At 44.8% G+C, this 27,555-nt stretch overlaps 1 protein-coding gene across 2 annotated transcripts in view; it reads right to left on the bottom strand.

The window, feature by feature from the left end:
• The window catches only part of LOC126982920 (prolow-density lipoprotein receptor-related protein 1-like), a 199,081-nt gene that overhangs the window by 112,715 nt on the left and 58,811 nt on the right, over positions 1-27,555 (bottom strand). For both annotated transcript variants that reach the window (XM_050835201.1, XM_050835202.1), the window contains exons 15-39: positions 26,945-27,271; positions 26,034-26,232; positions 24,657-24,802; positions 23,777-23,909; positions 23,351-23,498; positions 22,900-22,997; positions 22,173-22,369; positions 21,815-21,940; positions 19,939-20,050; positions 18,966-19,214; positions 18,452-18,694; positions 17,985-18,194; positions 17,173-17,402; positions 16,078-16,272; positions 14,389-14,486; positions 12,047-12,144; positions 11,395-11,523; positions 7,954-9,613; positions 7,297-7,541; positions 5,095-5,325; positions 3,943-4,129; positions 3,078-3,282; positions 2,149-2,338; positions 818-1,072; positions 96-323 (exon numbers count right to left, since the gene is read on the bottom strand). In XM_050835201.1, coding sequence (XP_050691158.1) covers positions 96-323; positions 818-1,072; positions 2,149-2,338; positions 3,078-3,282; positions 3,943-4,129; positions 5,095-5,325; positions 7,297-7,541; positions 7,954-9,613; positions 11,395-11,523; positions 12,047-12,144; positions 14,389-14,486; positions 16,078-16,272; positions 17,173-17,402; positions 17,985-18,194; positions 18,452-18,694; positions 18,966-19,214; positions 19,939-20,050; positions 21,815-21,940; positions 22,173-22,369; positions 22,900-22,997; positions 23,351-23,498; positions 23,777-23,909; positions 24,657-24,802; positions 26,034-26,232; positions 26,945-27,271 — 6,139 coding nt within the window. The remainder of the gene's footprint in view (positions 1-95; positions 324-817; positions 1,073-2,148; positions 2,339-3,077; positions 3,283-3,942; positions 4,130-5,094; positions 5,326-7,296; positions 7,542-7,953; positions 9,614-11,394; positions 11,524-12,046; positions 12,145-14,388; positions 14,487-16,077; positions 16,273-17,172; positions 17,403-17,984; positions 18,195-18,451; positions 18,695-18,965; positions 19,215-19,938; positions 20,051-21,814; positions 21,941-22,172; positions 22,370-22,899; positions 22,998-23,350; positions 23,499-23,776; positions 23,910-24,656; positions 24,803-26,033; positions 26,233-26,944; positions 27,272-27,555) is intronic.

The raw sequence follows: 27,555 nt of genomic DNA, 5'->3' as shown, positions 1-27,555 counted from the left end.
TAACATCAAGGTAAAGTTAAGTAAAAGTGAGGCATTAATTAGGGCAGTGACAGAGGTAGAGGTTTGAAGAGCACTGATTAAGCGACATCACTCACCGCAGCCCATCTCGTCGCTGGCGTCGGGACAGTCTGGATCAAAGTCACACCTCAGTCGAGCGTTGAGGCAGAGGCCGGACGAGTGGCACTGGAATTCGTCCTCGTGGCACTCACAGTCACTTTCGTCCTTGAAGTTTGGGCAGTTGGCGCGGCGGTCACACACGGCCGCCTTGGGCACACACGGGCCGTTGCCACATGAGAAGTAGTTTTCCCGGCACGTGCGACTCACTGTGGGTTGACGACACCATGGAAGGTCAAGGTGAGTGGAGGACAAGAGGTAAATAAAAGCCGATTTTGTGAATTAGTAAGACCATGGAGAGAAGTATGAAGTTAGAACACAGATGCTGCAACAGAGGAGATGAAAGGTACAAAAATGAAACTGGATGAAAAAAGCTGAAAAAATGAAGATAAATGTGAAGGATGTTAAGATATGAGAAAAACTTAAATATTTGATAATCTGATGATACCCAAGGCAAAAATATAGATGCTGGGTGGGGATCCGAGGTTCCTTGCATCCTCCCTTAGAATCATTATGTATATCAGGAAAAAGCTACTCTGGGAAACTGAGATGAAGTATAGAGATTAAATAGCTGTTGTCAAGATGAATATTGATAAGTGTTTTATAGTTTTGGAAAGGCTCATACAGATAAAAAATGAATGTACAATTAGAAAAAATATCTCAAGCGAGGAAAAAGGAAACTATAAAAAGAATGATCACTCACTGCAATACATCACATCCTCATCAGAGCCGTCGGGACACTCTGGTATGCCGTCGCAGGAGTAGATGTAGGGAATGCAGTACCCGAAGCTGCACTCAAACTGGTCCTCGGTACAGTTCGCCACACGCACGGCGCACCTTCGGCCGTCGGGCAGCAAGGTGCGCCCCGGGTTACACAAGCACTGCACCTGTGCCCGCTCGTCCTGCTGACAGACGTCCTCGCACCCTCCGTTGTAGATGCGGCAGGGGCTTGCATCGCCTGAGTTCAATAATGGCACAAAAAAATATCAATTGTAGGGAGTGTAGAGAGAGGTTGATGTCACACAGCCACAAGACAAAAGGGTTCCCACAAGACTGAATTTTATTATTTTTATACATTTCAATGGTTCTGTGCCTGTTAGAGGTCTCTGCAACTACTAATTTGGTGCTAAATGTAATTATTTAAAGTATCACTTGTATATTTTAAAAGCTAAACAGGACTGAGGGCTTCACTGTTCCTTTAAGAAGAGCAAAGATCCTGCAAATTCAAAATCAGATACAGATTCAGACACCATTCAGATCTGCGCGCACACACACACACACACACACAAGGTTCTTCACCCCCAGCCTACAGTCCTATCCCTTCCCTGGTTCACAAGCCTGACCTAATCAAGCCAACCTCTACATCCCAGGGTGACATTCTCTACTTTCTTCAGTGTCTAATTCAACCAAACCAAACCTAACCAAACCTAGTCTTGCCCAACTCATTCAAATGCAACCTAGCCTGGCCAAGCCTGACCCAAGCCTACTTACCCCTAACACTCTACCAAAGCATCTCTTACACCAGTGGTTCCCAAACCCACGGCAGCAACCCAAATGAGTGTCACAAGAGTGTTTTTGAGGGTTGCTGGAGGGTCTTGGAAAAAGCCATAATTGTAATTGTATCATACTATAAAGGCCAATTTTTTAAATCACAGTTAGGTCAAATTTAGATTATTCAGTAATGTAGTTGAATTATTTCAGTAGGACAGCATGAAGATTCTCCTAAACACACACTAACAAAAGTAGCGTTGCACTGATACTTATAAAATATGGCAAATCATACGAGTAGCATTCAAGTATAATATTCGTTCGCCAAGCAGAGAGCAAGGAGGCCGAGGGTAAAATCATATCTTAAAATATAACATACAAAATAATAGGAAATAAATACTACATGTCCAAGCATTTAGGGTCACCAGGCCAGGTCAAGACTGTAATTAGGGTCACAACCGGAAAAGTTAAGGAACCACTGCTGTACACTTTATGAAGCCCCTCACACCCCTCCCCCTTGAGCACACAGGGACCAGGGACACACACATGAATTAGTGTCGTTGGCCACAGCCACGATGCCCATGAGCTGCTCCATGCCCTCGCGCAGCTTCACGACATCCTCGCCAGTGAATTTGTTAGCTCGGACAACCGCCTGCAGCACCCAGTCCGTCCAGAAGATGTAATCCCCATACACTGCCAGGTCAAAGGGGTGGCTCGGAGTGATCTTCATCAGGGTCTGTTGGTGGGACGGTTGACAATTCAGCAATGGATTGTTATGGGATGGTTGACGGTTTAGCAATGGAATATTAAGACAGTTACCAATTTAATGTTGGTGTGTTACAGGAGAGCTCACAGTTTAGAGATGGTATGTTATTGGACGGTTAACAATTATCTATGGTATATCATGGGAGAGTTCACAGTAGAGATGGTGTGTTATGGGACACTTGACAGTTTAGATATGGTATGTTATGGGACACTTGACAGTTTAGATATGGTATGTTATGGGACAGTTGACAGTTTAGTAATGGTATGTTATGGGACAGTTGACAGTTTAGTAATGGTATGTTATGGGACAGTTGACAGTTTAGTAATGGTATGTTATGGGACAGTTGACAGTTTAGTAATGGTATGTTATGGGACAGTTGACAGTTTAGTAATGGTATAACCAGACTGAGGCATTTTTATTTCAATCCAGTGACATGAAGCTACCATACATATTTTTATTTTAAGTCCAATTATCCATATATTTTTCTCCTAAGGTTGACATCACATGGATACTACTTTCCTGGGGACCAAAACTAATACCATAACTGAAAATATCATGACCTCTAAAAATGTAGTATATCCATGTGAATGCCAAACCCCTGACCTCTGCTTCAATAGATCATCCATAAGGCTTTTACTCGTGTACAAATAATCCAACTGAGGGCTCCACAAGCTTATATTTGGCCATACGAATGCACAAACACACTCACCACTCTGTCTGAGCCATCCAGGTTGCATCGTTCAATCTTGTCCAGACGAGCGTCCCCCCAGTAGAGCTTCTGTGCCTTGTGGTCGATGGCGAGACCGTTGGGCATGTGGATGAGGGTGGTCACGATGGATTCCATGTTGATGCCATTCATGAGTGAACGCTGGATGGACGGAGCTTCGGAATTCCAGTTGGTCCAGTAGATCTTCCTGATGGAGGGAGGTGGGAGTCAAAGGGAGTTCCTGGGAGCCAAAATAAACGTCCCCGAAAATTCCAGGAGATAAACTAAGAAATTCCAGGATAAACTTAAGATCTCAAGAAATTCCAGGATAAACTAAGAAATTTCAGGAGGTAAACAAAGAAATTCCAGGATAAACTAAGAAATTCCAGGAGGTAAACTAAAAAATTCAAGGATAAACCAAGAAATTCCAGGAGGCAAACTAAAGATCTCACGAAATTCCAGGAACTAAACTAAGAGATTCCAGGAGGTAAACAAAGAAATTTCAGGAGGAAAACAAAAATTCCAAGAGCTAAACTAAAGACCTCAGAAATTCCAGGAGCCGACCTCAGAAATTCCAGGAGCCAACCTAAGAAATTCCAGGAGCCAACCTAAGAAATTCCAGGAGCCGACCTCAGAAATTCCAGGAGCCGACCTCAGAAATTCCAGGAGCCGACCTCAGAAATTCCAGGAGCCGACCTCAGAAATTCCAGGAGCCGACCTAAGAAATTCCAGGAGCTGACCTAAGAAATTTCAGGAGTCAACCTAAGAAATTCCAAGTGCTACAGACACACACACAAAAAAAACTAAGAAAGTAAATAAATATATAAAAATGTGTGGATGGTCAGCTGCGTCCCTCCCCCACACTCACTTGTCACAGCTGTCCACCGCAATGCCTCTGGGCTTGTCCCCGGGGTGCATGTAGACTATTCTCTCCACCCGCCGGTCCCGCTTGGTAGGGTCCACACTCATGCGGTTGATGGCCGGGTCACTCTGACAGGTCCAGTAGAGGTCTCGCAGCTTCTCGTCAAAGGCCAGCCCCTCCACGGACCCCTGCTCTGGAGGGAAAACAGAGAACCTTTATCACCTGCTGGGGACCTTCTCTTCATGACGAGGACTCAAATTTTTTTATTATTATTATTATTTTCTTTTTTTTACAGTAGAGGAAACAGTTCAAGGGCAAAAAGAAGGAAACAATAATGGAAAAAAAATGCTACTCACTGCTCCTACAAAAGAGTCTAGAGGAGTGGCCGAAAGATAGGTCAATTTCGGAAAAAAGTTGGAAAGTTTCGTTTAGTCGGCGCAACATCTGTGGTCATATGCCGGAGAGAGACAGAAGGGGAAGGAATTATAGGAGAAGGGAACAGATCCAAGGAGACAGGACACAACCCCCGATTAACACCTGGTACCCATTCACTGCTGGGTGGACAGGGGCATAGGGTATCGGAAAAGCCGCCAAAATTTTTCCACTCCGCCCGGGAATTGAACCCGAGCTCTCTCAGTAGTAGGTCAATTTCAGGAGGAGAGGTGTCCAGATACAGTAAAAGTCCAATAATTTGAACACGAATAATAAAAAAATCCCGATAGTCTGAATTTCTGAAGGGGCTAGGGTTGTATTAGTAAGGATAACAACAACAACAATAATAATATGAATCAGAATAATAATGAGAATAATACCTAATAATCACAACAATAACAAGGTCTCTCGTCACAGCTAAGACAATAATGATGATGACAATAACAATGGTAATAATAGTGATTAATGAATACAATAATAATATGGCCTCTTTATATCTACAGCTATAATGATAATAAGAGAAAAAATAATAATACTAATGAAAGATGATGAGAAGAAGAAGAAGAAGAAGAAGAAGAAGACAAAGAAGAAGAAGAAGTAAAAGAAGAACAAGAACAAGAATAACAAGAACAAATAAAGAACAATAACAGCAATAGAAAAAAAAAACAGGCTGTATAACATGTACCAAACCCCAAAACACCTCCTCCTCATCAACCCTCCACTCACTCTCAACAAGGATGGAGTGGCCGGAGCCGTTGAAGTAGACGGTGTTGATGCTGCCCTTCTGGATGTCCGAGTAGAAGATGCGGCTGCTGGCGTACTCGAAGGTGAGACTGATGGCGTTCTTCATGAGGGGGGACGTGATCTTCTTCAGGGGCGTGTTGGGCTCCTTCTCGTCAAACATGTGGATGCTGTCGATGGCTGAGGTGCTCGAGAACATCAGGAACGCGTTGTAGCCTGCAGCAGAGGGAGACTTATTTGGCATGGCAATTATTTTTTTTACAGTAAAGAAAGCGACTCAATAGAAGAAAATATATAAAAAAGCCAACTATGTGCTGCTCCTATAAAAAAATGTAATGACTGGCCTAAAGAGAGGTCATTTCAGAAGGATAGGTGTCTTGATAATAACATTTTTTTTTACAGTAAAGGAAGCGACTCAATAGAAGAAAATATATAAAAAAGCCAACTGTGTGTTGCTCCTATCAAAAAATGTAATGACTGGCCTAAAGAGAGGTCATTTCAGAAGGATAGGTGTCTTGATAATAACTTTTTTTTTTACAGTAAAGGAAGCAACTCAATAGAAGAAAATATATAAAAAAGCCAACTGTGTTACTCCTATAAAAAAATGTAATGACTGGCCTATAGAGAGTTCATTTCAGAAGGATAGGTGTCTTGATAATAACATTTCCTTTTCTTTTACAGTAAAGGAAGCAACTCAATAGAAGAAAATATGAAAAAAAGCCAACTATGTGCTGCTCCTATAAAAAAATGTAATGACTGGCCTAAAGAGAGGTCATTTCAGAAGGATAGGTGTCTTGATAATAACATTTTTTTTTTTTTACAGTAAAGGAAGCAACTCAGTAGAAGAAAATATATAAAAAAGCCAACTATGTGCTGCTCCTATAAAAAAATGTAGAGGTGACTGGCCTATAGAGAGGTCATTTCAGAAGGATAGGCGTCTTGATAATAACTTTTTTTTTTTACAGTAAAGGAAGCAACTCAATAGAAGAAAATATATAAAAAGCCAACTATGTGCTGCTCCTATAAAAAAATGTAGAGGTGACTGGCTTATAGAGTTCATTTCAGGGTGTCTTGATAATTTTCACATTGCATACTCTGTTTGTCATAGTCATTAACCCCTTGACTGTGGATTTCCTACAAGAAGACAACACCAAGCTACAGGAATGGAGCAAAAAGTGGCTGCTACAATTAAATGAAGAAATATGTAAAGCCATGCACCTTGGGAGGGGATATCCAGCATACAAATACCACATGGGAAACATTCCACTATCAATCACAGAGGCAGAGAAAGACCTGGGAGTGTATGTTACCAGGCTATCAGTGAATGCCAAATCCGTGCCAATCGCAGCGGATGGGTTAAAGTCATACAATCTATATGGCATGTGTCAGCTAAGACCTATATTTTTAAACATTTTATGGCCTACACCTCCCCACTTGATAAGGCTGCTGTGTTAGTATTTCCATGGGTAGTTTTATAAGCCTAGTGATAGTCTGACAAGGCTTCTGCACCGTGAATGTGTAAAAACAGTAGTGGCCTTTGAAAATATTTGTTGTGAGAGCCAGAGTCTGAGAATGCAAGGCTGTTTCCTCTTTTTTTCCCTTGCCCTAGAGCTGCATCCTTTCCTGTAAAAAAAAAAAAAAAGATAGGCCTACAAACTGTGTGATCTAGGACCGTATTACAAGTCAAACCCCAGAAGTTTCGGGTCCCTACAAAGGTCGGTTTAGGGGCCATACTACAAGTCCAGTCTGAGAAGTTTTGGGTCCCTACAGAGTTCAGGATGAATAACTCTGTAGGGACACGAAACTTCACGGATTGGAAATATAATACGGCCCCTAAACTGACCTTTGTAGGAACCCAAACTTTTCAGGTTTGACTTGTTATATTGTAATGCAGGGGGAACAGAGAAACAAATAATACTAATAAATGAGTTGTAAGTGAGTTGTGAGTTGTGAATAGTACAGCAGCATGCCCTGAGGAAGATATACAGACAGACAGACAGACAGACGTGAGCCCGCGGACGTGGGCGATGGCATCTGTCTGTCTGTATGTCTTCCTCAGGGCACGCTGCCATACTATTCACAGCTCACAACTCACTCACAACTCTTTTATTAGTATAATTTGTTTCTCTGTTTCCCCGCATTACAATACGGCCCCCAGTGTTTGATGACATGCACAGCCTTCCTCACCTTTGCAGGACTTGCCATCAGTGTCAATCTGTGCGTGGTAACACTTGCAGTTGGCATGCGTGCCATTGTACAGACAGAGCTCGTCACATCCGCCATTTTTCACGCTACACTGGTTAATGCCAATCTGGGTGTCGGAATTCACGATAATAATATCCTTTATAGAGTCTCCCACACTGGTTGCCAGCGTTGACTGTCGAGTGAGATTGTCCTCTGGGGCTGACCTCACAGAACCACCTGCATAACCACTGAAAAAGGTTCAACATCACTGAGTGGAATCTGAGGAGCTGCCAAATGTAAGATGGCTGGACTCTAATAGTTTCCATGTATCCTTGTGTATATTTCTTTAACCCTGTAGCTGTGGGGATCATGTTTCTTAAAGGCCCCTCTAAGTGAGAAAAATTAGAAAAATCGTCACTCACGCAAACCATATCATAATACATATCAAAGCATTTGTGATTAGTTTATGCATCATTTATTTTGGGGGGTTTATATCATGGCAAAAATTTGGCCCGTCGCTGGTACACGGTAAAGCCACAAATTTGGCCCATTGCTGCTACCGTGTTAAGACTACAGTCATCAGAAAAGGGAGAGGCATCACACTTAATCTCTTATCTAGTTAGTTTTCAGCCTATAGAATATTACCAAGCCAAAACTTACCTGTCAGCCCAGTAGAGGTGTTTTTTGTAGACAAACACAGACACAGGGTCCTGCAGGGTGGAACTATCCAGCAACACCTTCCACCTTGCCCCAGACAGATCCACCCTCTCCAGAGTCTTGGCAGCGCGGTCCACCCAGTACAAGTAGTCACCTTCAATATCCACCACCAAGTCAACCGGATACTGAAGCGACTCATTGACCAGAATCGAGCGGTTGCCCCCATCAAGAGTGGCCTGTTCAATCCTCTTCCCGCTGCTGCCCGTGTCCACCCAGTATATGCGGCCGGCGCTGGGATTCACGGCAATGGCTCCCGGCTCCTCCACGCCATCCGCAAGGATCACAAAATGCTCAGAGCCATTGAGGCGACACAGCTCGATGACTTTCTCCTGAGAGTTTGTCCAGTACAGGTTGTTGGCCACCCAGTCCACGGCAATGCCCTGAATGCCCTTGACGTCCGTGGCAATCACTCGGCGGTTGGTGCCATCCCTCCCGATGGTGGTGATAGTTCCTCGCTTGTTGTCTGCCCACACAATTAGGTCGCTATCTGAGTGGAAATCGAGGCTTGTTGCTGAGCCCACTTCCGATATGTGGGTCAAAGCTTCCCTTGCCATCCCTTCACTGGTCAAGGGAGTCTCAACACTCACTCCATTGAGGCCTGAGTCACTGGAGTACACAAGGATGCCATCTTCCCCCACACACCTTGTTGAGACTCTCTTGTCCACCTTGTAGCCCACGGCACAGCGGCAACTCTTTGGAGATTTTCTCATGGGTAGACACAAGTGGGCACAGTGCAGGGTGCCTTGAGAGCAGTCGTTGTGGCCGGTCTGGATCGCGCTGTCATAAATCTTGAGGGACAGAATCTTCCCCATTCCAGACCTAAGGACCTCCACCTTACTCCCTGTGGTCTTGTCCATCTTGTAAATGATGCCAGACCCATCGGCAACGTAAACAGAGTCTTGATACACAACTAATGCTTCTGGCTTGTCTCCAACAGAGGCATTATCAGGTTTAAGGAGGAGAATGGCCTCAGGTCTCTGACTTGAAAATGAAGTCACATCTATGTACTGAATGCTGTGATTCCCTGAGTTAATCCAGTAGAGGAGTCTGTCTTTAGGGTCATAGGAAAGACTGGTGGGGTGAGCATGGAAAGGGTTCATCTTCGGGGACGACAGCTTCGTCCTATTAAGAAGGTCGCCGCCCACCATGTTGGCCATAAACACACCATCTTGCTCCCCGATATCTGACCAGAAGATTCTCGTATGGTAAGTATCAACAGCGAGAGACAAGGGCTGGGAGAGATTTTGTGTTATGAAAGGTATCAAAAACTCCCCATCTAATGTTGCCACGCTGATCTGCTTGGGGCTGCCGAGGGAGGTGACAAAAAAGTTTCCCGACACATAATCAATGCCAAACCCAGAGGGAGAGCTGAGTACCCCGTCCACCACAGTCTCGATCGGGGCACCAGTCAGGCTCACCCTCATAACCTTGTTCAGCTTGGAGTCCACCCAGTAGATCCTCTTGGTCTTGGCGTCAAAGTCAATCGCTGAAGCATGTTTCACACGGGGGGACGGGATGCGGGGGATGATGTCTTGCATGGGCTTGTTCAGGTCAACGCCTCGAATCTCAGACTCACGAGAGAAAAGCAGAATCTTCTCATTACCTGGAATTGTAAGACAGGAAACATTGGCCCTCTAGAATCACAAGGCTGCCAGTGCCGCCAAGGCCAAACAAAGCAGAGACTGTGCACCCAACATTATGGAGATATCCCAAAATGTTAAACCCTCCTTAATGATGAAACAAAACCCCATAATGGCACAGTAAATGAGAGCATCAGACATTTCTAACCTTATTATCTATTACCATATAAATGAGTACTGTGAAAGCCAATTTAAACTTCCCTTTAGAGCAAGTTTAACGGGTTGGCTCAACATCCTGGAGGTTGAATTTGCTCCTCAATCAGACATATCATAGGTCCATATTTTCAATTGTTTTGGGATCCCACTACGATTATTTCCCAAGTCCACAGAGAAAAAAAGGAAGGTTTTGTTTAGTCGGCGCATCTGTGGTCATATGCCAGAGAGAGACAGAAGGGCAAGGAATTATAGGAGAAGGGAACAGACCCCAGGAGACGGGACACAACCCCTGATTAATACCTGGTACCCATTCACTGCTGGGTGGACAGGGGCGTAGGGTATCGGAAAAGCCGCCCAAATTTTTCCACTCCGCCCGGGAATCGAGCCCAGGCTCTCTCAGTTGTGAGGTGAATGTGCTAACCACTGTACCACGAAGCCCCCATTCCACAGAGGAGATTAACCTGCTTTCCATGCATAGTTTTGTGATCCTAGTGATAGTTTTACCTGACTTTGCACCTTGACCTGGAAAACTACCCATGAAAACCTGGTTAACCTTCTGTGGACCTAGAAAAGAATCATAGTGGGATCCCCAGATGATTAAAAATATGGACCATAGAGCCGAGAAGTTTTGGGTCCCTACAAAGGTCAGTTTAGGGCCCTTACTACAAGTCCAATCTGAGAAGTTTCGGATCCCTACAAAGGTCAGTTTAGGGCCCTTACTACAAGTCCAATCTGAGAAGTTTCGGGACCCTACAAAGGTCAGTTTAGGGGCCTTACTACAAGTCCAATCTGAGAAGTTTCGGGTCCCTACAAAGGTCAGTTTAGGGCCCTTACTACAAGTCCAATCTGAGAAGTTTTGGGTCCCTACAAAGGTCAGTTTAGGGGCCTAACTACAAGTCCAATCTGAGAAGTTTCGGGTCGCTACAAAAGTCAGTTTAGGGGCCTTACTACAAGTCCAATCTGAGAAGTTTCGGGTCCCTACAAAGGTCGGTTTAGGGGCCTTACTACAAGTCCAATCTGAGAAGTTTTGGGTCCCTACAATGGTCGGTTTAGGGGCCTTACTACAAGTCCAATCTGAGAAGTTTCGGGACCCTACAAAGGTCTGTTTAGGGGCCTTACTACAAGTCCAATCTGAGAAGTTTTGGGTCCCTACAAAGGTCAGTTTAGGGGCCTTACTACAAGTCCAATCTGAGAAGTTTCGGGTCCCTACAAAGGTCAGTTTAGGGGCCTTACTACAAGTCCAATCTGAGAAGTTTCAGGTCCCTACAAAGGTCAGTTTAGGGCTCTTACTACAAGTCCAATCTGAGAAGTTTTGGGTCCCTACAAAGGTCTGTTTAAGGGCCTTACTACAAGTCCAATCTGAGAAATTTTGGGTCCCTACAAAGGTCTGTTTAAGGGCCTTACTACAAGTCCAATCTGAGAAGTTTCAGGTCCCTACAGAGTTCGGGATGAATAATTCTATAGGGACCCGAAACTTCCTGGGTTTGACTTGTAATACGGCCCATAGTCTTAAGAGGTGAATCAACTTTTACAGGAGTGTGACAACGACCAGTATGTACAGTGTTGTAATAAAGCAAGGCAAACCCACGGATGCATGTCTTGTCGTCTGGCCCGAGCCCCATAATATGAGGACAATTGCACTGCCGCGTCCCATTGAAGCTCAGCAGACACAAGTGGGAGCAGCCGCCATTGTTCTCCTTGCAGGGATTGGGACCATCTGCAACGACGAAAAGGGAAACCGTCACCACTAAACACATCACAGAGGTAAGTTGTGGATCACCTTGGCAAGACTTTAGGGGTTGGATTCTCTAACACTTCAGCGTCCAAGCACTCATTTGACAAGGCTTCCGTAGGCATTTTGGGTATTTCCATGGGTAGTTTAATGACCCTGGTGGTAGTTTGACCCTTCCACTGTACCGTGAACCTAAAATACCACTCATGAGTACCCAACCAATCTCCTTTTTGACCCTCAGAAATAGTTGTTGTTGTTGTTGTTGGTGGTGGTGGTGGTGTGTGTGTGTGTGTGTGTGTGTGGGGGGGGGGGCATCTACTACCAACCTTGATATATATGAGGCAACATTTAGTGAAGGTAAAGTTGGGGGCATATGCTAACACTGAGCATTAGGTGTTATTAGGCTATAGCTGTACATTAGGTTAGTCTTTATTTATCATTAATATTTTCCTTTTCCCTTCCCCTGCCTCCTCTGTCCTTCACTAAGCCACAGTTTCCTTCCTCGTACCTCTGGGCTGCCGGCTTGGGTGCAGGATCTGGATGTCAAACGGCTGTGTGATGGTGCGCTGGATGTCCTCCACCTCCGTCCCGTGGAATTTGTTGGCTCTGCAAGGGGATGGGGAGTTGAAACGGCTTGCTCTTCACCGCTGTCATATGAGGGTTACAGCATAAATTCATTGTTACCTATCTCGCATTAAATGGAAAGTCTACTCTATACCGTTTGTACCTCACGCAATTGCAAGGGAAAGCGTATCATGGGGATGAGATAGATTTATGGATGGGGAAGGCAGTCAGCAAATAACTCATTCCTAGGACTTCCCATGGACTGCCAGATTGGCCTTTTGCAGCCTCCATTATTTAACCCGGTAGCAGCAATGGGCCAAATTTGTGGCTTTACCATGTAGCAGCGACGGGCCAAATTTGTGGCTTTACCATGTAGCAGAGACAGGCCAAATTTGTGGCTTTACCGTGTAGCAGAGACAGGCCAAATTTGTGGCTTTACCGTGTAGCAGCGACGGGCCAAATTTGTGGCTTTACCGTGTAGCAGCGACGGGCCAAATTTGTGGCTTTACCGTGTAGCAGTGACGGGCCAAATTTGTGGCTTTACCGTGTAGCAGCGACGGGCCAAATTTGTGGCTTTACTGTGTAGCAGAGACAGGCCAAATTTGTGGCTTTACCGTGTAGCAGCAACAGGCCAAATTTGTGGCTTTACCGTGTAGCAGCGACGGGCCAAATTTGTGGCTTTACTGTGTAGCAGCGACGGGCCAAATTTGTGGCTTTACCGTGTAGCAGCGACGGGCCAAATTTGTGGCTTTACCATGTAGCAGCGACGGGCCAAATTTGTGGCTTTACCATGTAGCAGCGACGGGCCAAATTTGTGGCTTTACTGTGTAGCAGACCAAATTTGTGGCTTTACCGTGTAGCAGCGACAGGCCAAATTTGTGGCTTTACTGTGTAATGACAGGCCAAATTTGTGGCTTTACCGTAGCAGCAATGGCCAAATTTGTGCCTTTACCGTGTAGCAGCGACAGGCCAAATTTGTGCCATGATATAAACCCCCCAAAATAGATGATACATAATCTGATCACAAATGCTTTGATATATATTATGAAATGGTTTATGTCAGGGGTGATTTTTTCTCATTTTTCTCGCTTGGAGGGACCATTAAGAAACATGATCCCCGCTGCTACCGGACTAATGTTTAAGATGTTCATTACGTTGGTGTATTACTAATTTTGGTTAATGTTCGGTGTAATATGAAAGAGATACCGTATTACTGAATGCTTACTACAGTCCTATCGTGTTCAGTCATATTTACTAGTATCTCAATTTCTAAAGGAGGTTATAATTTTATGTTACAGATGAGTACAATGGAGTTCAAGAAGGTGGTTGATCTCTTACTGCGTACTTGTTTGTCCTTGTGTGTATAACTTGTAGCAAACAGAAAACAGTAGCCAGTGCCTCCCTACACTCAAGACAACAAAACAATGGAGAAGCAACACCCATGACTGTTTATATCAAGAAGGTGTTTGGTGTCTTTCTTCATCCTTGTCTGTCCTTGTGTGTATAACTTGAGATAGACAGAAAACAGAAGCACAGTGCCCTCCCTACACACAAGACAACAAAACAACGGAGAAGCAACACCCATGACTGTTTATATCGAGAAGGTGTTTGGTGTCTTTCTTCATCCTTGTCTGTCCTTGTGTGTAGAACTTGTAGCAAACAGAATACAGAAGCACAGTGGCCTCCCTACACTCAAGACAACAAAACATTGGAGAAGCAACACCCATGACTGTTTATATCAAGAAGGTGTTTGGTGTCTTTCTTCATCCTTGTCTGTCCTTGTGTGTATAACTTGTGGTAGACAGAAAACACCAGCCAGTGCCTCCCTACACTCAAGACAACAAAGCAATGGAGAAGCAACACCCATGACTGTTTATATCAAGAAGGTGTTTGATGTCTTTCTTCATCCTTGTCTGTCCTTGTGTGTATAACTTGTGGTAGACAGAAAGTTGGAAAGTTTCGTTTAGTCGGCGCAACATCTGTGGTCATATGCCGGAGAGAGTGAGGAGGGGAACGAATTATAGGAGAAGGGAACAGATCCCAGGAGACGGGACACAACCCCCGATTAATACCTGGTACCCATTCACTGCTGGGTGGACAGGGGCGTAGCATCAAAAAAGCCGCCCAAATTTTTCCACTCTGCCTGGGAATCGAACCCGGGCTCTCTCAGTTGTGAGCCAAGTGTGCTAACCACTGCACCACGAAGCCCCCTACAAAACATTGGAGAAACAACTCCTGGGAACGGAATGAAAGGAATCTTCATCAACAGCTTCTTGGACTACTCACTTTATGACAGAGTTGGTCTTCCAGTCCGTCCAGTAGACATAGTTGCCAAACAGTGATATGGCGAACGGATGGGACAGCAGCTGGTGCTTGGCAACGATCTGGAAAAGAGTGCATAAGATCAGTATTCTCAGAAACCTCTGCCATTCACCTCAACGATACCCAAAGACCGAAAAGGGGGTTAATCGGTTACTAATGCATGCTTTCTTAGGCTTGTGGTACAGAAGATTGGTCAGACTACCACTACCACCAAGGTCATAAAACTACCTCTGGAAATGCCCCAAACCCCTTGTCAATTGTGTGTGCTTGGGAGCCAAAATGTTTAACCCGGTAGCAGCGGGGATCATGTTTCTTAATGGTCCCTGTAAGTAAGAAAAATGAGAAAAAATCATCACTCACACAAACCATTTCATAATATGTATCAAAGCATTTGTGATCAGTTTATGTATCATCTGTCTGGGGGGGATCTATATCATGGCACAAATTTGGCCCGTTGCTGCTACATGGTAAAGCCACAAATTTGGCCCGTCGCTGCTACATGGTAAAGCCACAAATTTGGCCCGTCGCTGCTACATGGTAAAACAAATTTGGCCAGTCTCTGATACATGTTAAAGCCACAAATTTGGAAGGTCGCTGCTACATGGTAAAGCCACAAATTTGGCCCGTCGCTGCTACATGGTAAAGCCACAAATTTGGCCTGTCGCTGCTACATGGTAAAGCCACAAATTTGGCCCGTTGCTGCTACATGGTAAAGCCACAAATTTGGCCTGTCGCTGCTACATGGTAAAGCCACAAATTTGGCCTGTCGCTGCTACATGGTAAAGCCACAAATTTGGCCTGTCGCTGCTACATGGTAAAGCCACAAATTTGGCCCGTCGCTGCTACATGGTAAAGCCACAAATTTGGCCTGTCGCTGCTACATGGTAAAGCCACAAATTTGGCCCGTCGCTGCTACCGGGTTAAGAATATGACACTAAATATCAAGCCATAAAATTTGTGTTTCTTGAGGCAAACCAGAGAGAAATAGAGGAAAGTACATTCTGTGAAGACTCAAGTAGGAGTTAATTCTTTTTACTGCTTTTATCAAGGTCAAGTTTAAGGTGTCAACTTTTGCATGTATACTACTATTACAGGTAACTGAATTATGTGAGGTGTATAGTGTAAAAGGAGCGACCTACTGTTTCTAAGGTTTTGAGCCAATCATGTTTTTAAGCAACCGCCAGACTCGACACACCCACACACCTCATGGCAGCTTTCACAGTCATTTTGTTTGTTCTGATCGTTACTAATGCCAGCGATCGCCACTATAGTATTTCCACGTAAAACTGGCTGACGGGGGAGTGGCGGCTGTGGGGTTAGCCTAGCCCCGCACCTTACCACACACTCTCAACACCTCTTGCTTCCTCTGCAGCCACCACTACCCCATCGGCCAGTTTCACATGGAAAACTATAGCGTCGATCACCGCCATTGGTAACGATCAAGATAAACAATACGACTGTGAAAGCGGCCCTATGTCACTTTCTCCTTAGCTTGCTTCACCACAAAATGCAACAAGAATTCAGCTGACAGATGGCACCAAAAACAGAACACCACCCTCATTGCTTTGGTCGCCCCGTTTACACTAAATGCCTCATCTGTCAATAGAACACATCACAGTCAACTTCAACGCAGGAGTGCCCAACAAGACTCACCTGTCTGTGGTCTGAGCCGTCATAGAGAGCCGTGTGGACAGAGTGCGACTTGGCATCAATCCAGTAGATCCTCCGCAGAGCATAGTCCAGCGTCAGTCCATTGGGCCAGCCGCCACCCTCCACCTCGCTCACCCTGAACACCACGCGTCGGCCCTCACCCGACATGCTGCAGGACTCGATGCGTGCGTTCCCTTTCTGCATTGACAGACACACCATTCATGTATAAGACTGTGTGTATTAGAGTAACCACCTGTATATATGCATCTGTATGGGAAGGAAGGGCATTAGGTGGTGAGAATGTGTGGTGTAGAGGATGTACTGAGAATGCTGAGGAGGCAGAGGGTGTGATCGTATGGACATGCAAGGAAGAGGGAGGAGGGTCATGTACTCAAGAGCTGCGGAGGTGGAGGTAGAAGGGAGGAGACCAGCTGGAAGACTAAAGAAGACCTGGAAAGGGTGTGTGTGGGAAGACATATGAAGGATGAGCATCAGGGAGGAGACCAGCTGGAAGACTAAAGAAGACCTGGAAAGGGTGTGTGTGGGAAGATATATGAAGGATGAGCATCAGGGAGGAGACCAGCTGGAAGACTAAAGAAGACCTGGAAAGGGTGTGTGTGGGAAGACATATGAAGGATGAGCATCAGGGAGGAGAGAAAATATGATCATGAAAAGTGGGAGACTCGTAGCCCACCCAACCCCGTAAGGGAAAATAAGGACATCAAACAAGAAGAAAAAGAAGAAAACTGTTGGCACAATCAACTTGGCCATTCAGTTTCATTATGACCAAACTTTTTCATGAAGTATTTATCCCCTTGACTGCAGATTTCCTACAAGAAGACATCAATAAGCTACAGGAAAGAAACAAAAAGACTGCTATAATTCAATGAAGAAAAATGTAGTCATGCACCTTGGGAGGGGATATCCAGCACACCAATACCACATGGGAAACACTCCACTACCCACCACAGAGGCAGAGAAAGACCTGGGAGTATATGTTACCAGGCTACCAGTAAAGGCAAAATCCGTAACAATCGCAGCGGACGGAGAAACCTTCCCAACCGAGATGATTTAAATAAGCAGTCTCCGAACACTCACCTCCCAGTCCGTCCAGAAGATCATGCCAACTCTGGGGTCAAGGGAGATGGCTCTGGGGTTCTCCATGTGGGAGGTAACAAGGATCCGCCGGTAGGAGCCGTTCAGCTTGGCCACCTCGATTTGGTCCAGGTTGCTCTCCACCCAGTAAAGGTTCTCACCCATCCAGTCCACCGCTAGACCCTCGGCCGTCCCTAGGCCAGTCTGGACCACCACCTCAATGTTGGTCAGCACTGCAGGGATGGCCAACGGAAAGGTGTGAGACTTAAAGAACATAACCTCTATCATCACCAGCCATTACTAGCATACTGTGAAGCCAGAAGGCAGTATTTTTAATGTATCAGCACCTCAAATGTAGCTGTTTGAAAACCCTCTCATTGAAGTTGCTTGGATTTTAATGGATTGTTTTGTGATTCTAGTGATAGTTTTACACAATTTCAGCACCACAATCAGGAAAACACCCAAGAAAACCCAGTTACTCTTCTCTGGGGCTTTGGAAAATAGTAGTCATGATGAGAGCCCAATACGTTTAACCTGGTAGCAGCGACGGGCCAAATTTGTGGCTTTACCGTGTACCAGTGACGGGACAAATTTTTGCCATGATATAAACCCAAAAAAACAGATGATGCATAAACTGATCACAAATGCACTGATATATATTATGAAATGGTTTGTGTGAGTGATAATTTTTTTAATTTTTCTCGCTCAGAGGGGCCTTTAAGAAACAAGGTCCCTGCAGCTACCAGGTTAAGAATACGGACCAAAGCCTTTCCCTCTGTTCTCCAGCTCTCCATTGGATGAACTGGCTTTCCTACCTCCAGACAAGAGAGTTCCCTTGTAGATCTTGTCATCCACCACGTCCGTCCAGAAGATAGCATCACCCTCCTTAGAGTGGAAGAAGTCCAGGGCAATGGTGTTGTTGAGGGAGGAGATGAGCGCCTTCACCCCCATGCCCTGGTTGCTGTTGAGGCTGATGCTGAGCAGCTCGTGTCGGTTGCTGAAGATGATGGATGGGATGGCGGACTCTGGAGACAGTCATGGGGGGGGAAGGCAAAGATGTATGTGTATTATTTTGGGGTCAGTTCTTGGCATGAGAGTTTTGGAATATTATAGAGAGGGAAAGAGTTGAAGGGAAGTGATGAAATTTACAAAACAATAATGGCATTCTGCCACACATGCCACTGTGAAGAAACTGAGGAACAGGAAATAATGAATAGAAGGCAATTGATTTTCATCCACAAATCTAAGGTTGTCAAGTCCAATATAGTTACTAGGCTCCCACCTGTACTCTTGCAGGTGAAGTGGTCTGGCTCTATCTGGTAGCCATCAACACAGGTACACTTGTGGGTGTGTCTGGTGGGCACACACAGCTGGGAGCAGGTGCCCCACTGGTCACAGGGGTGCAGGTGGGTGCACATGCGTCCATCAGGCAGCAGCGTCTGGCCCTTGGGACAGGTACACACGGGGCCGCCGGGGCCCTGCGTACAGTTCTTCTCACACTCCATCACCTCACAGTCAAACGATCCTGAAATAGAGGCCTCATCCTTGGTTTCTTTTTTCTCATTTACTTGTTTTCACAACACAGGAGGCAGGCACATATATTTGATATTTTAAGATCATCTAATTACCCTCTGTAATGAAGGCAAGGGAGCATTATGGAACCCACATCATAATTCCCCTTAGATCCCCCGGAGGACTAGACCCCGCCACCCCCCGTCCAGCATCAGCCATGGGATCATCACCTTCCCCAGCACCCAAGAGAAATAAAAGCCACACAGTCACACAGGGGCACTGACCACAGCGGCCACCCTCGTCACTGCCGTCCTTGCAGTGGTTGTAGTTGTCACAGAAGGTGTCGGGTTGGACGCAGCGAGTGAAATTGTCACAGATAAGGCCGGGCAGTGGGCACTTGATGGTAGAGTTTTGGCAGTTCTCTTCGTCAGTGCCGTCTTGACAGTCCGGCTCACCATCACACTTCCACGTGTCAGGGATGCACTGCTTCTTCGTAGCACATTTCCATTCGCTGTGTGAACAGGTAATATTTTCTGTAAAGGAAAATTTCACATTGATGCTCATATCAGTGTGTGAACCCACCGTTATGGGTTAGGTACGTATTGCAGTTTCTTTCTTTTTATACAGTATAACAAGCCTGACCAAGGGCAAAACGAGATAAAAGCAATGTGCAGAATGTGCCACTCCATGCAGAGGATACAGAGAAAGTAGCCAAAAAAGAATTATCAAATTTATTTAACTATTTAAAAACTTCCATCTTGAGAGGGTCCTAGTCACTGGAAGAAGGAAATACAGCACCAGGCGAGCCAGACAAGAGTAACCAGCAAAACAATCAAAAGAAGGAGAATGGTGAGCTTGTACATTAGAAAGCTGGCAACACAGGGATGAACTTGAGTACAAATCTGACAGTATTTTTATTTTATGTGGTTGAGATGATGTTAATAGTCTGATTAAAAGTTCTGTCGTATGAGCCTTTTAGAATCACAAACCAGTAAAAAAATGCAAGAATTAAGATACTGGTTGACTGTTGCATTAGAAAGTTGGACAGCATATCCAGGATGAGATTGAGCAGAGTCTTGTACAGGGAGGCCAAGGGAGGATAGATATGCAGTTAACAAGTTCACACGAGCAGTTAGCATGGCAACAGAGATAAAGGATAGCAGTAGAGGCAACACTATGACAGACTTTAGGGGTTGTAAGAACAGAATATTTTTATTACTAAACGTGCAAGAGGCGGGAACACAGTCACACACTCACCACAGTCCACCTCATCAGTCCTGTCCCAGCAGTCAGCATTGCCGTCACACATGAGGGCGTGGGGGATGCACTCTCGGGTCCTGTGGCACATGAACTGGTCGGGCAGACACACCTGAGGGGCGACACACCACCAGGGAAAATAATATGAACTCACAAAATAAAGAGAAAGATAAACTTTAATTCAGATAAGCTTAGCCAGGTGAAAAAAAAAACAGATAAAAATACAAGTAATGATAAAGGTAAGAGGGAACTGAGTAGCATCATATGAGGTGTATAGTGAACAAGGAGTCAACCTGCCTTATTCTTAAATTTGAGCAAATCATGTTTTAAGGTGAATGCCAAATTCTACACTCTCCATGCCAGCTGAGTTCAACAGAAAAATCACCCAACTTTAGGACTACGAATCACCCGCTTTAAGGCTGCTTTTCCTTGACTTGCTTCAGTACACAATGCAGCAAGAATTCAGAACCCAGATGCTGCTGAAAACAGAATACTGTCTTATCTGGTTTGGTTGCCTCTCCTACGCTAAACACCTTCCATGTGTGAAGGGCCAACAGCACATGAGATTGAGTGCCCAGTGTTTTTCTTTGCCACCTCTATCCTCCGTATGTACATAGTTATGCTTACCCAGACACCCATTTAGGCTGGGTGAGATGAAGGGCATTTGAGCGGGAATGGAGTATCAGTGAATTTCACAATTCGCAGGGGTCTCAGTCCCCTATTCTTCATGAATGTAAGGGGATGCATTTACTATTGTGCAAAGGTGGGCATTCCGCAATTTAAGTCTGCTAATCGCTAATCCCCTAATAGCGGACTTAAAAAAAAATTTGCGGGATAGCGTTAGCAGAAAATTTGAAAAATTAGCGGATTTGCAGTAAGCAGAATTCCAAAATTATAGTCCGCTAACACAAACTTTCAAAAACTTCCAACAATTAAATTTCTGGGAAATTCAAGAATATTCTTGAAAGTGTGGAGAAACTTCTTGATTAGGGTGGCTAGACATCCTGGATTTTCTGGGAAAGTCCCGGATTTTAATAGTTCGTCCCGGAAATGTCCCGGATTTCATGAACTGTCCCAGAAAATGTTTTTTTATTAAAGTGTCCCGGATTTCACTTCCAGAAATCTGGCCACCCTATTCTAGATCTGTCTGATGCACAGCCGGTCTGTGCAGCATGCAGGGGGCAGGCTGCCCAGGCTGCGTGGGCGGGAATATTCTAGAACTGTCTGTTGTGCAGCCGGCCTGTCCCGGCAGCATGCATGGGAGGCAATTTACATAAACTCACTGAGTCTTAAAGAAGTATTCCTTGCAGTATTTGTATTTGATTTATTTTGTTATTTTCACAGTGATTCACATTTTAAAATGAAACGATTTTTGACACCGTCACCTTGCTCAAGCCAATCTGGCAAAGGGGTTAAAGGTAAAGCAGACTAAAAAATGGTTAGCAGACTTGCATACTTCATTAGTGGACTAAAAAGATCCATTAGCGTTAGCATTAGCGGATTTGCGATAGAGGACCGGCGAAGCCGGAAAATTTGCAGATTAATGATTAGCAGGATGCCCAACATAGTTAGCGGAATTGTGAATTGCAGACTAACAAAAAATTAGCGGGTGCCCACCTCTGCCATTGTGTGAATACTCCTTATGACCTTTGAAGTGTAATGTCCAGATTTACCATTACATTCCAATAAAGCAAGAATATTAGGGTTATGATAAATCTGGGCATTATATGAGTAAAAGAATACTCCAAATTCTGAGATCACAAAGGATTAATGAATATTCTTAGTGTTGTCTGCAGGGTGGGTACACACATTAGGGAATTAATCTTATGCCCAGCTATCTCTGCTTCCCTCCAACCAGCACCACAGCCTTGCTTACCTTCTCCTCACAGCCCGCCTCATCGCTGCCGTCAGGACAGTCAAACACACTGTCACACATCTGGTGCACAGCCAGGCAGGTGTTGTCCTTGCAGGGGACGCAGCCCTCAGTCTCAGCACACTCGGTCTGCAGACACAAAGAGGCTGAGTGCATTTTTACCACAACAAAACACCCTCAAGGAAATGAATGTGATACACTAATAAGGGATTTTTATAAAGTGTCACCACATTGATAAGTTCAAAGCAAATATCAACACCCACTTGATGCTGACTAATTGGGTATTGTTTTTATGCCCCCGTTTTGCTCACCTTAAGTAAAGGTCCACCGTATTCACCAAGTTATGTTGATCCACACTCACCGTGTTTGTGATGTTGAGGCAGTTGTTGACGCAGAGCGGGGAGATGGGGGAGCCAGACGAGGTGTTGGTACAGATCTGGTCACAAAACTTCTCATCACTTTTGTCTCGGCAGTCGTCGTCGCCATCACACACGTACAGCGATGGAATGCATTGTTTATTTTTGCACTTGAAATCCATTACTCCACACTGTGGGTAGTCTGTTGGGAGTATTAGATGGACAGGCTCATGGTTACTGTCTGTCATTAAAGCAAGCTATAGTGAGACCAAATTGGCAAGTCCGTTGTGGCGTTGATTCCCGTGAGACCTTTCCTCTCCTCTGCTCTGCCACACAATCCCAACACCTATTTATTCCTCTTATATATTACCTACAGCTGACATATGAGAGGAAGGAACAGGTGTTGGGACTGTGTGGCAGAGTAGAGGGGAGGAAAGGACCCGCAGGAGGCAATGCCACACCGGACTCACCAATCTGGTTTTACTACAATGCTGTCTATCCATCTATTCAAAATCAAACAAAGCCTTACCTTAACAAAACATGTCAAGAGAGGTCAAGATAAAGTAAACAATTATACACAAACTGAAACTGTGGATCTAACAAAGAGGAAAGAACACAGCTCAAAGGGTAGAGAAGTGGAGTAAGAAGTCCACTGAGGTAAACAACTGAAGTAAGGAATCCACTCAACTTAAGAGGTAACCAACTGGAGCGAACTGCCCATTTGAGACTCACCACACGTCGAGTGTTCATCGGAGTTGTCAAAGGGCCCACAGTCACGGTCTATGTCGCACACCCAGGAGTGGGGGATGCAGTGCCCGGACACCTTGCACCTGTGGACACATCACAGCCCCAACTCAGTCACATGTTACTCCATGCTTGCAATCACTGGAGGACTGCTCCCTTCATGTTCATTCAGAAAGTCATGATCAGAAATAAGGGAAGGAAAAAGCAAACTCAAAGCAGAAAAATCCTTCTTATGATGACTGAGAGGAAATTGCAAAAATAAATAAATAAAACACTAAGATAATAATAAACTAAAATAGAATCTAAAGTGAAATGAACATAGTGTAAGAAATAAAATGTTAAGATAATTATACAAACTGATATAAAATCTAGTGATCTCAAGATAAAGTAAGTCAGAACAAAACTTAAAAGCATCAACCAAACAACACTTGTCCCGCACTTGAACTTGTCAGCGGGGCAGTTTGGGCACTCATCCTCACTCTCATCTGAGCCGTTGGCACAGTCGGCCATGCCGTCACACACCCAGTGGTGGTTGATGCACTGGTTGTTGCCGCAGTGAAACAAGTCATCGTTGCACCTGGCAAACTCTGGAAGAAGAGAGCACCATAACATTCCTGGCCACTGCCTTGGTCAGGGTAAGAACTGATCCTTCTTTCATATTTATTTGAGTCTCTCCAGCTACAGGACCATAATAATTAGAAACTCTTGATTAATACATTGGTGAGATTTTTTTGTACTTCTTTATCGGGGCAGCAAGGTACAGTATTATTATAGTTGTTTTATCTTTGGCCTGCCTTCTATAGTGCCCCCCAAAAAATTGAATGTCAGCATTGCTGGTGGGTAGAGCAAGTCCTGCCTGTCTTACCACAGATGCTGCCAGGGGACGTGTCTTCGTCGCTGCCGTCGCCGCAGTCGTTATCTCCATCACAGGTGTAGCGATTGTCAATGCAGTGCAGACTCGTCTTGCACTGGAACTCTCCTGCACTGCACAAACTTGGCTGTAAGATATAACAAAATCCTACAACTGGGACTGAAATGGAACCACATATTGATGCTGGAAGAAAGGCATCTAAGAATGACAGCAATGAGGAAAGAAAACAATAAAAAAGCAGTTAAAAATTATAAAAGTGAGATTACACTTTTAGAACAGGCAACTTTTATCAACAGCAGGAAGGTAAGTGATATCAGTGAATTAAAAGCACAAGATTGAGGAAACCTAAACAGTGCCAGAAACATGAAAACAACAGGTACTAGAAATCAGCTGTTCACCCTAAAAGACAAAAGCAAAAATATCACAAGAATATAAAGGAGGCCACTAGAAGATCTACACTCAACTATGCTGTCACCAGGGTAAGTAAGAGAGCTGAAAACCATTGAGAAAAAAAATTAGTCCTGTAGTGAACTGGTGATAGCAATGATAACTTCCTAAATCAAGTCTGTCATCATTCAATACAAAAACCTCCTTATTTTCACATTCAAGGGCACAAAAAAGAGAAGACAAAACAGCCCACAAAGGTGCTGCTCCCACAAACACTGATCAGGAGAAGTACATAAGCGAGTCTGATGTTGGTTGCTTCCTAAATGACCTCAAACAAGCAACAAGTATGTTTTATGTTCTTCACAGCAAGGAAGGCAGTGCAAGGTCAAAAAACGGCAACAAAAAGGCCCACTAAATGCTGCTCCAACAGTAGAAAAAAGAGCGAGAGGCCAGAAGAGAGAGATCAATTTCAGGGACAATAATTTACCTCGGAGAAGTTATCGATCTTGATGCACCGATTGGAGTGGATGGGGTCGGGTTGTCGTCCCGTGCCACAGACACAGATAGGGCCTTCCGGCGTGGCCAGACACAGCTCCGAGCACTTCAACTCCCCGGTGGTGCAGGCGTTGACGTCTGACGAGAGGCATTTTTAGTGATAGTTAGAATTCCTTTCCTTTCCTTCCCTCTCCTTTCCTTTCCTTTCCTTTCCCTCTCCTTTCCTTTCCTTTCCTTTCCCTCTCCTTTCCCTCTCCTTTCCTTTCCTCTCCTCTCCTCTCCTCTCCTCTTCTCTCCCTTCCTTCCCTTACCTTCATGTCAAGCAGATGTAAAGAAGAATTATTACCGACAAATGAAAACATCTACATGAGCCCTTAAGAATCACAGAGCCACAAGGAACCATTTTCAAAAGAAAGAAAACTATTGTAAAAGTTTGCCCCATCTATATGTCTTAAGGGTCCCTATTGTGTAATGAAGCTTTGACCCCTGCAAGACCTTCCTCATGGCTCAGGTCACACCTCCACAAGACAGAGGACACTTGACAGAACCTGCTGATGGAAAGTTTATTTTGACCAAAGTGGCATTTAGTATTAACCCGGTAGCAGCGACGGGCCAAATTTGTGGCTTTACCGTGTACCAGCGACGGGCCAAATTTGTGGCTTTACCATGTAGCAGCGATGGGCCAAATTTGTGGCATTACCGTGTAGCAGCGACGGGCCAAATTTGTGGCTTTACCGTGTAGCAGCGACGGGCCAAATTTGTGGCTTTACCGTGTAGCAGCGACGGGCCAAATTTGTGCCATGCTACAATTTAAACCCCCCAAAATAGATGATGCATAAACTGATCACAAATGCTTTGATATATATTATGAAATGGTTTATGTGAGTGATGATTTTTTCTCTTTTTTCTTGCTTAGAGGGACCTTTAACAAACATGATCCCCGCAGCTACCGGGTTAAGATTCCCGAGGGTTGGCACGCTCTGTAGGCGTTTTCATTACCATTCTTGCTATGCTGTGCTGTGCCATCAAGATACTGGCGCCATTTTACTGAAACTCACGCACGAAACAAACTATCAAAACAAGGCTTCATTTTTTTCTCCATTTTATTCTTTCTTTGACTATCTATACAAGACTTCTTTATCTTCTTCTTTTTTTGACTTCTCCTTCTTTATCTTCATCTTTTCTTTTACTATCTACACAATACTTCTTCTTTTTCTCAATCTTCTTATTTCTTTGACTATCTAAACAAGACTTTTTTCTCTCTATCTTCTTTCTTTGACTATCTAAACAAGACTTCTTCTTTTTCTCCATCTTCTTCTTTCTTTAACATTCCTATCTAAACACAAATGGTCAAACAAAAGAGCCTCACCTTGCTGACTGGTGTTGGTGAAGACTTTGAGGTCAAGTATGAATCGGCCCTCCTTTTTGAGTACCTCTGGAGACTTGGTGCTGTTGCCTGCCAGCTTGGTGCGTTTGATGATGCCGCTCTCAAACTCTGACCAGTACAAGAACCCCTCGTGGTAGGCGATGCCGTATGGGTGGCTCAAGACCCCTTCACCCAACACCACCTGGCCAAGAGGGAAGCTGCTGTCATTACGAGCCATTTTTACTCTCTATCTCCTCTCCTCTCCTCTCCTACTTTTTCTTTCCTTTCCTTTCTTTTCCTCTTATCTCTTCTCCTCTGATCTCCTCTCCTTTCCTTTCCTTTCCACCCTCTCCTCTCCTTTCCTTTCCATTCCTCTCCTCTCCTCTCCTCTCCTTTCCTTTCCTTTCCTTTCCTTTCCTTTCTTTTCCTCTTGTCTCTTCTCCTCTGATCTCCTCTCCTTTCCATTCCTTTCCACCCTCTCCTCTCCTTTCTTTCCCTTTCCTTTCCATTCCTCTCCTCTCCTCTCCTTTCCTTTCCTTTCCTTTCCTTTCCTTTCTTTTCCTCTTGTCTCTTCTCTGATCTCCTCTCCTTTCCATTCCTTTCCAACCTCTCCTCTCCTTTCTTTCCCTTTCCTTTCCATTCCTCTCCTCTCCTCTCCTCTCCTTTCCTTTCCTTTCCTTTCCTTTCTTTTCCTCTCCTCTCTTCTCCTCTGATCTCTCCTTTCCTTTCCTTTCCACCCTCTCGTCTCCTTTCTTTCCCTTTCCTTTCCCTTCCTTTCCATTCCTCTCCTCTCCTCTCCTCTCCTCTCGTCTCCCTTCCCTTCCCTACCCTTCCCTTCCCTTCCTTTCCTCTCCTCTCCTCTCCTCTCCTCTCCTGAAAGCACTCTGGCCAAGACACCAAGAACAAACCCTCACCTCATAACCGCTGCCATCAAGCTTCACTCTGCCGATCACACTATGGTAGCCGTCACACCAGTACAAGTAATCCTCCTTGAAGTCAATCGACAAGCTGTTGAGCCACTGAAATTCCTTGGAGATGAAGGATTCCCTGTGCGAGCCGTCCATCCAGGAGCGCTCGATGAGGCTCTGGATGTTAAGGGGTTGTAACTGTCGGTTTATGGTGGTGAAATACATAAAGCCATCCCGAGGGTTAAGCGCGATGGCCCCGGCGTTGGTCACGTTCGTGTGCAGCAACCGCTTGGCTCGGTTGTCCATTGAGCAGACATAGACGGCGGAAATGGCCTGGAACAATGCAATTTACAGTTCATTATTAAATCTCATGAAGTCCTTTCAGTCAATATAATTATCTGCATTGTCACAGCAACAGGAGGCCTCGATAGTAGTACAGTATTTCTAAGATTTCTACTACTACTACTACTACTACTACTACTATTACTATTACTACTAGTGATGCTGCTTCTCCTCCTCCTACTGCTGCTGCTACTACTAATCTCCAGGGTGTGTGTTTTTTTTGTGTTTTTTTTACGTTGCGGCCTATTGCGCTGGTAGGCTTCTTCCCGGTGGAT

Source organism: Eriocheir sinensis, chromosome 52 (assembly GCF_024679095.1).
Source record: "Eriocheir sinensis breed Jianghai 21 chromosome 52, ASM2467909v1, whole genome shotgun sequence".
Classification (NCBI taxonomy): Eukaryota; Metazoa; Arthropoda; class Malacostraca; order Decapoda; family Varunidae; genus Eriocheir; species Eriocheir sinensis.
This window is presented reverse-complemented; position numbering and strand designations above follow the sequence as displayed.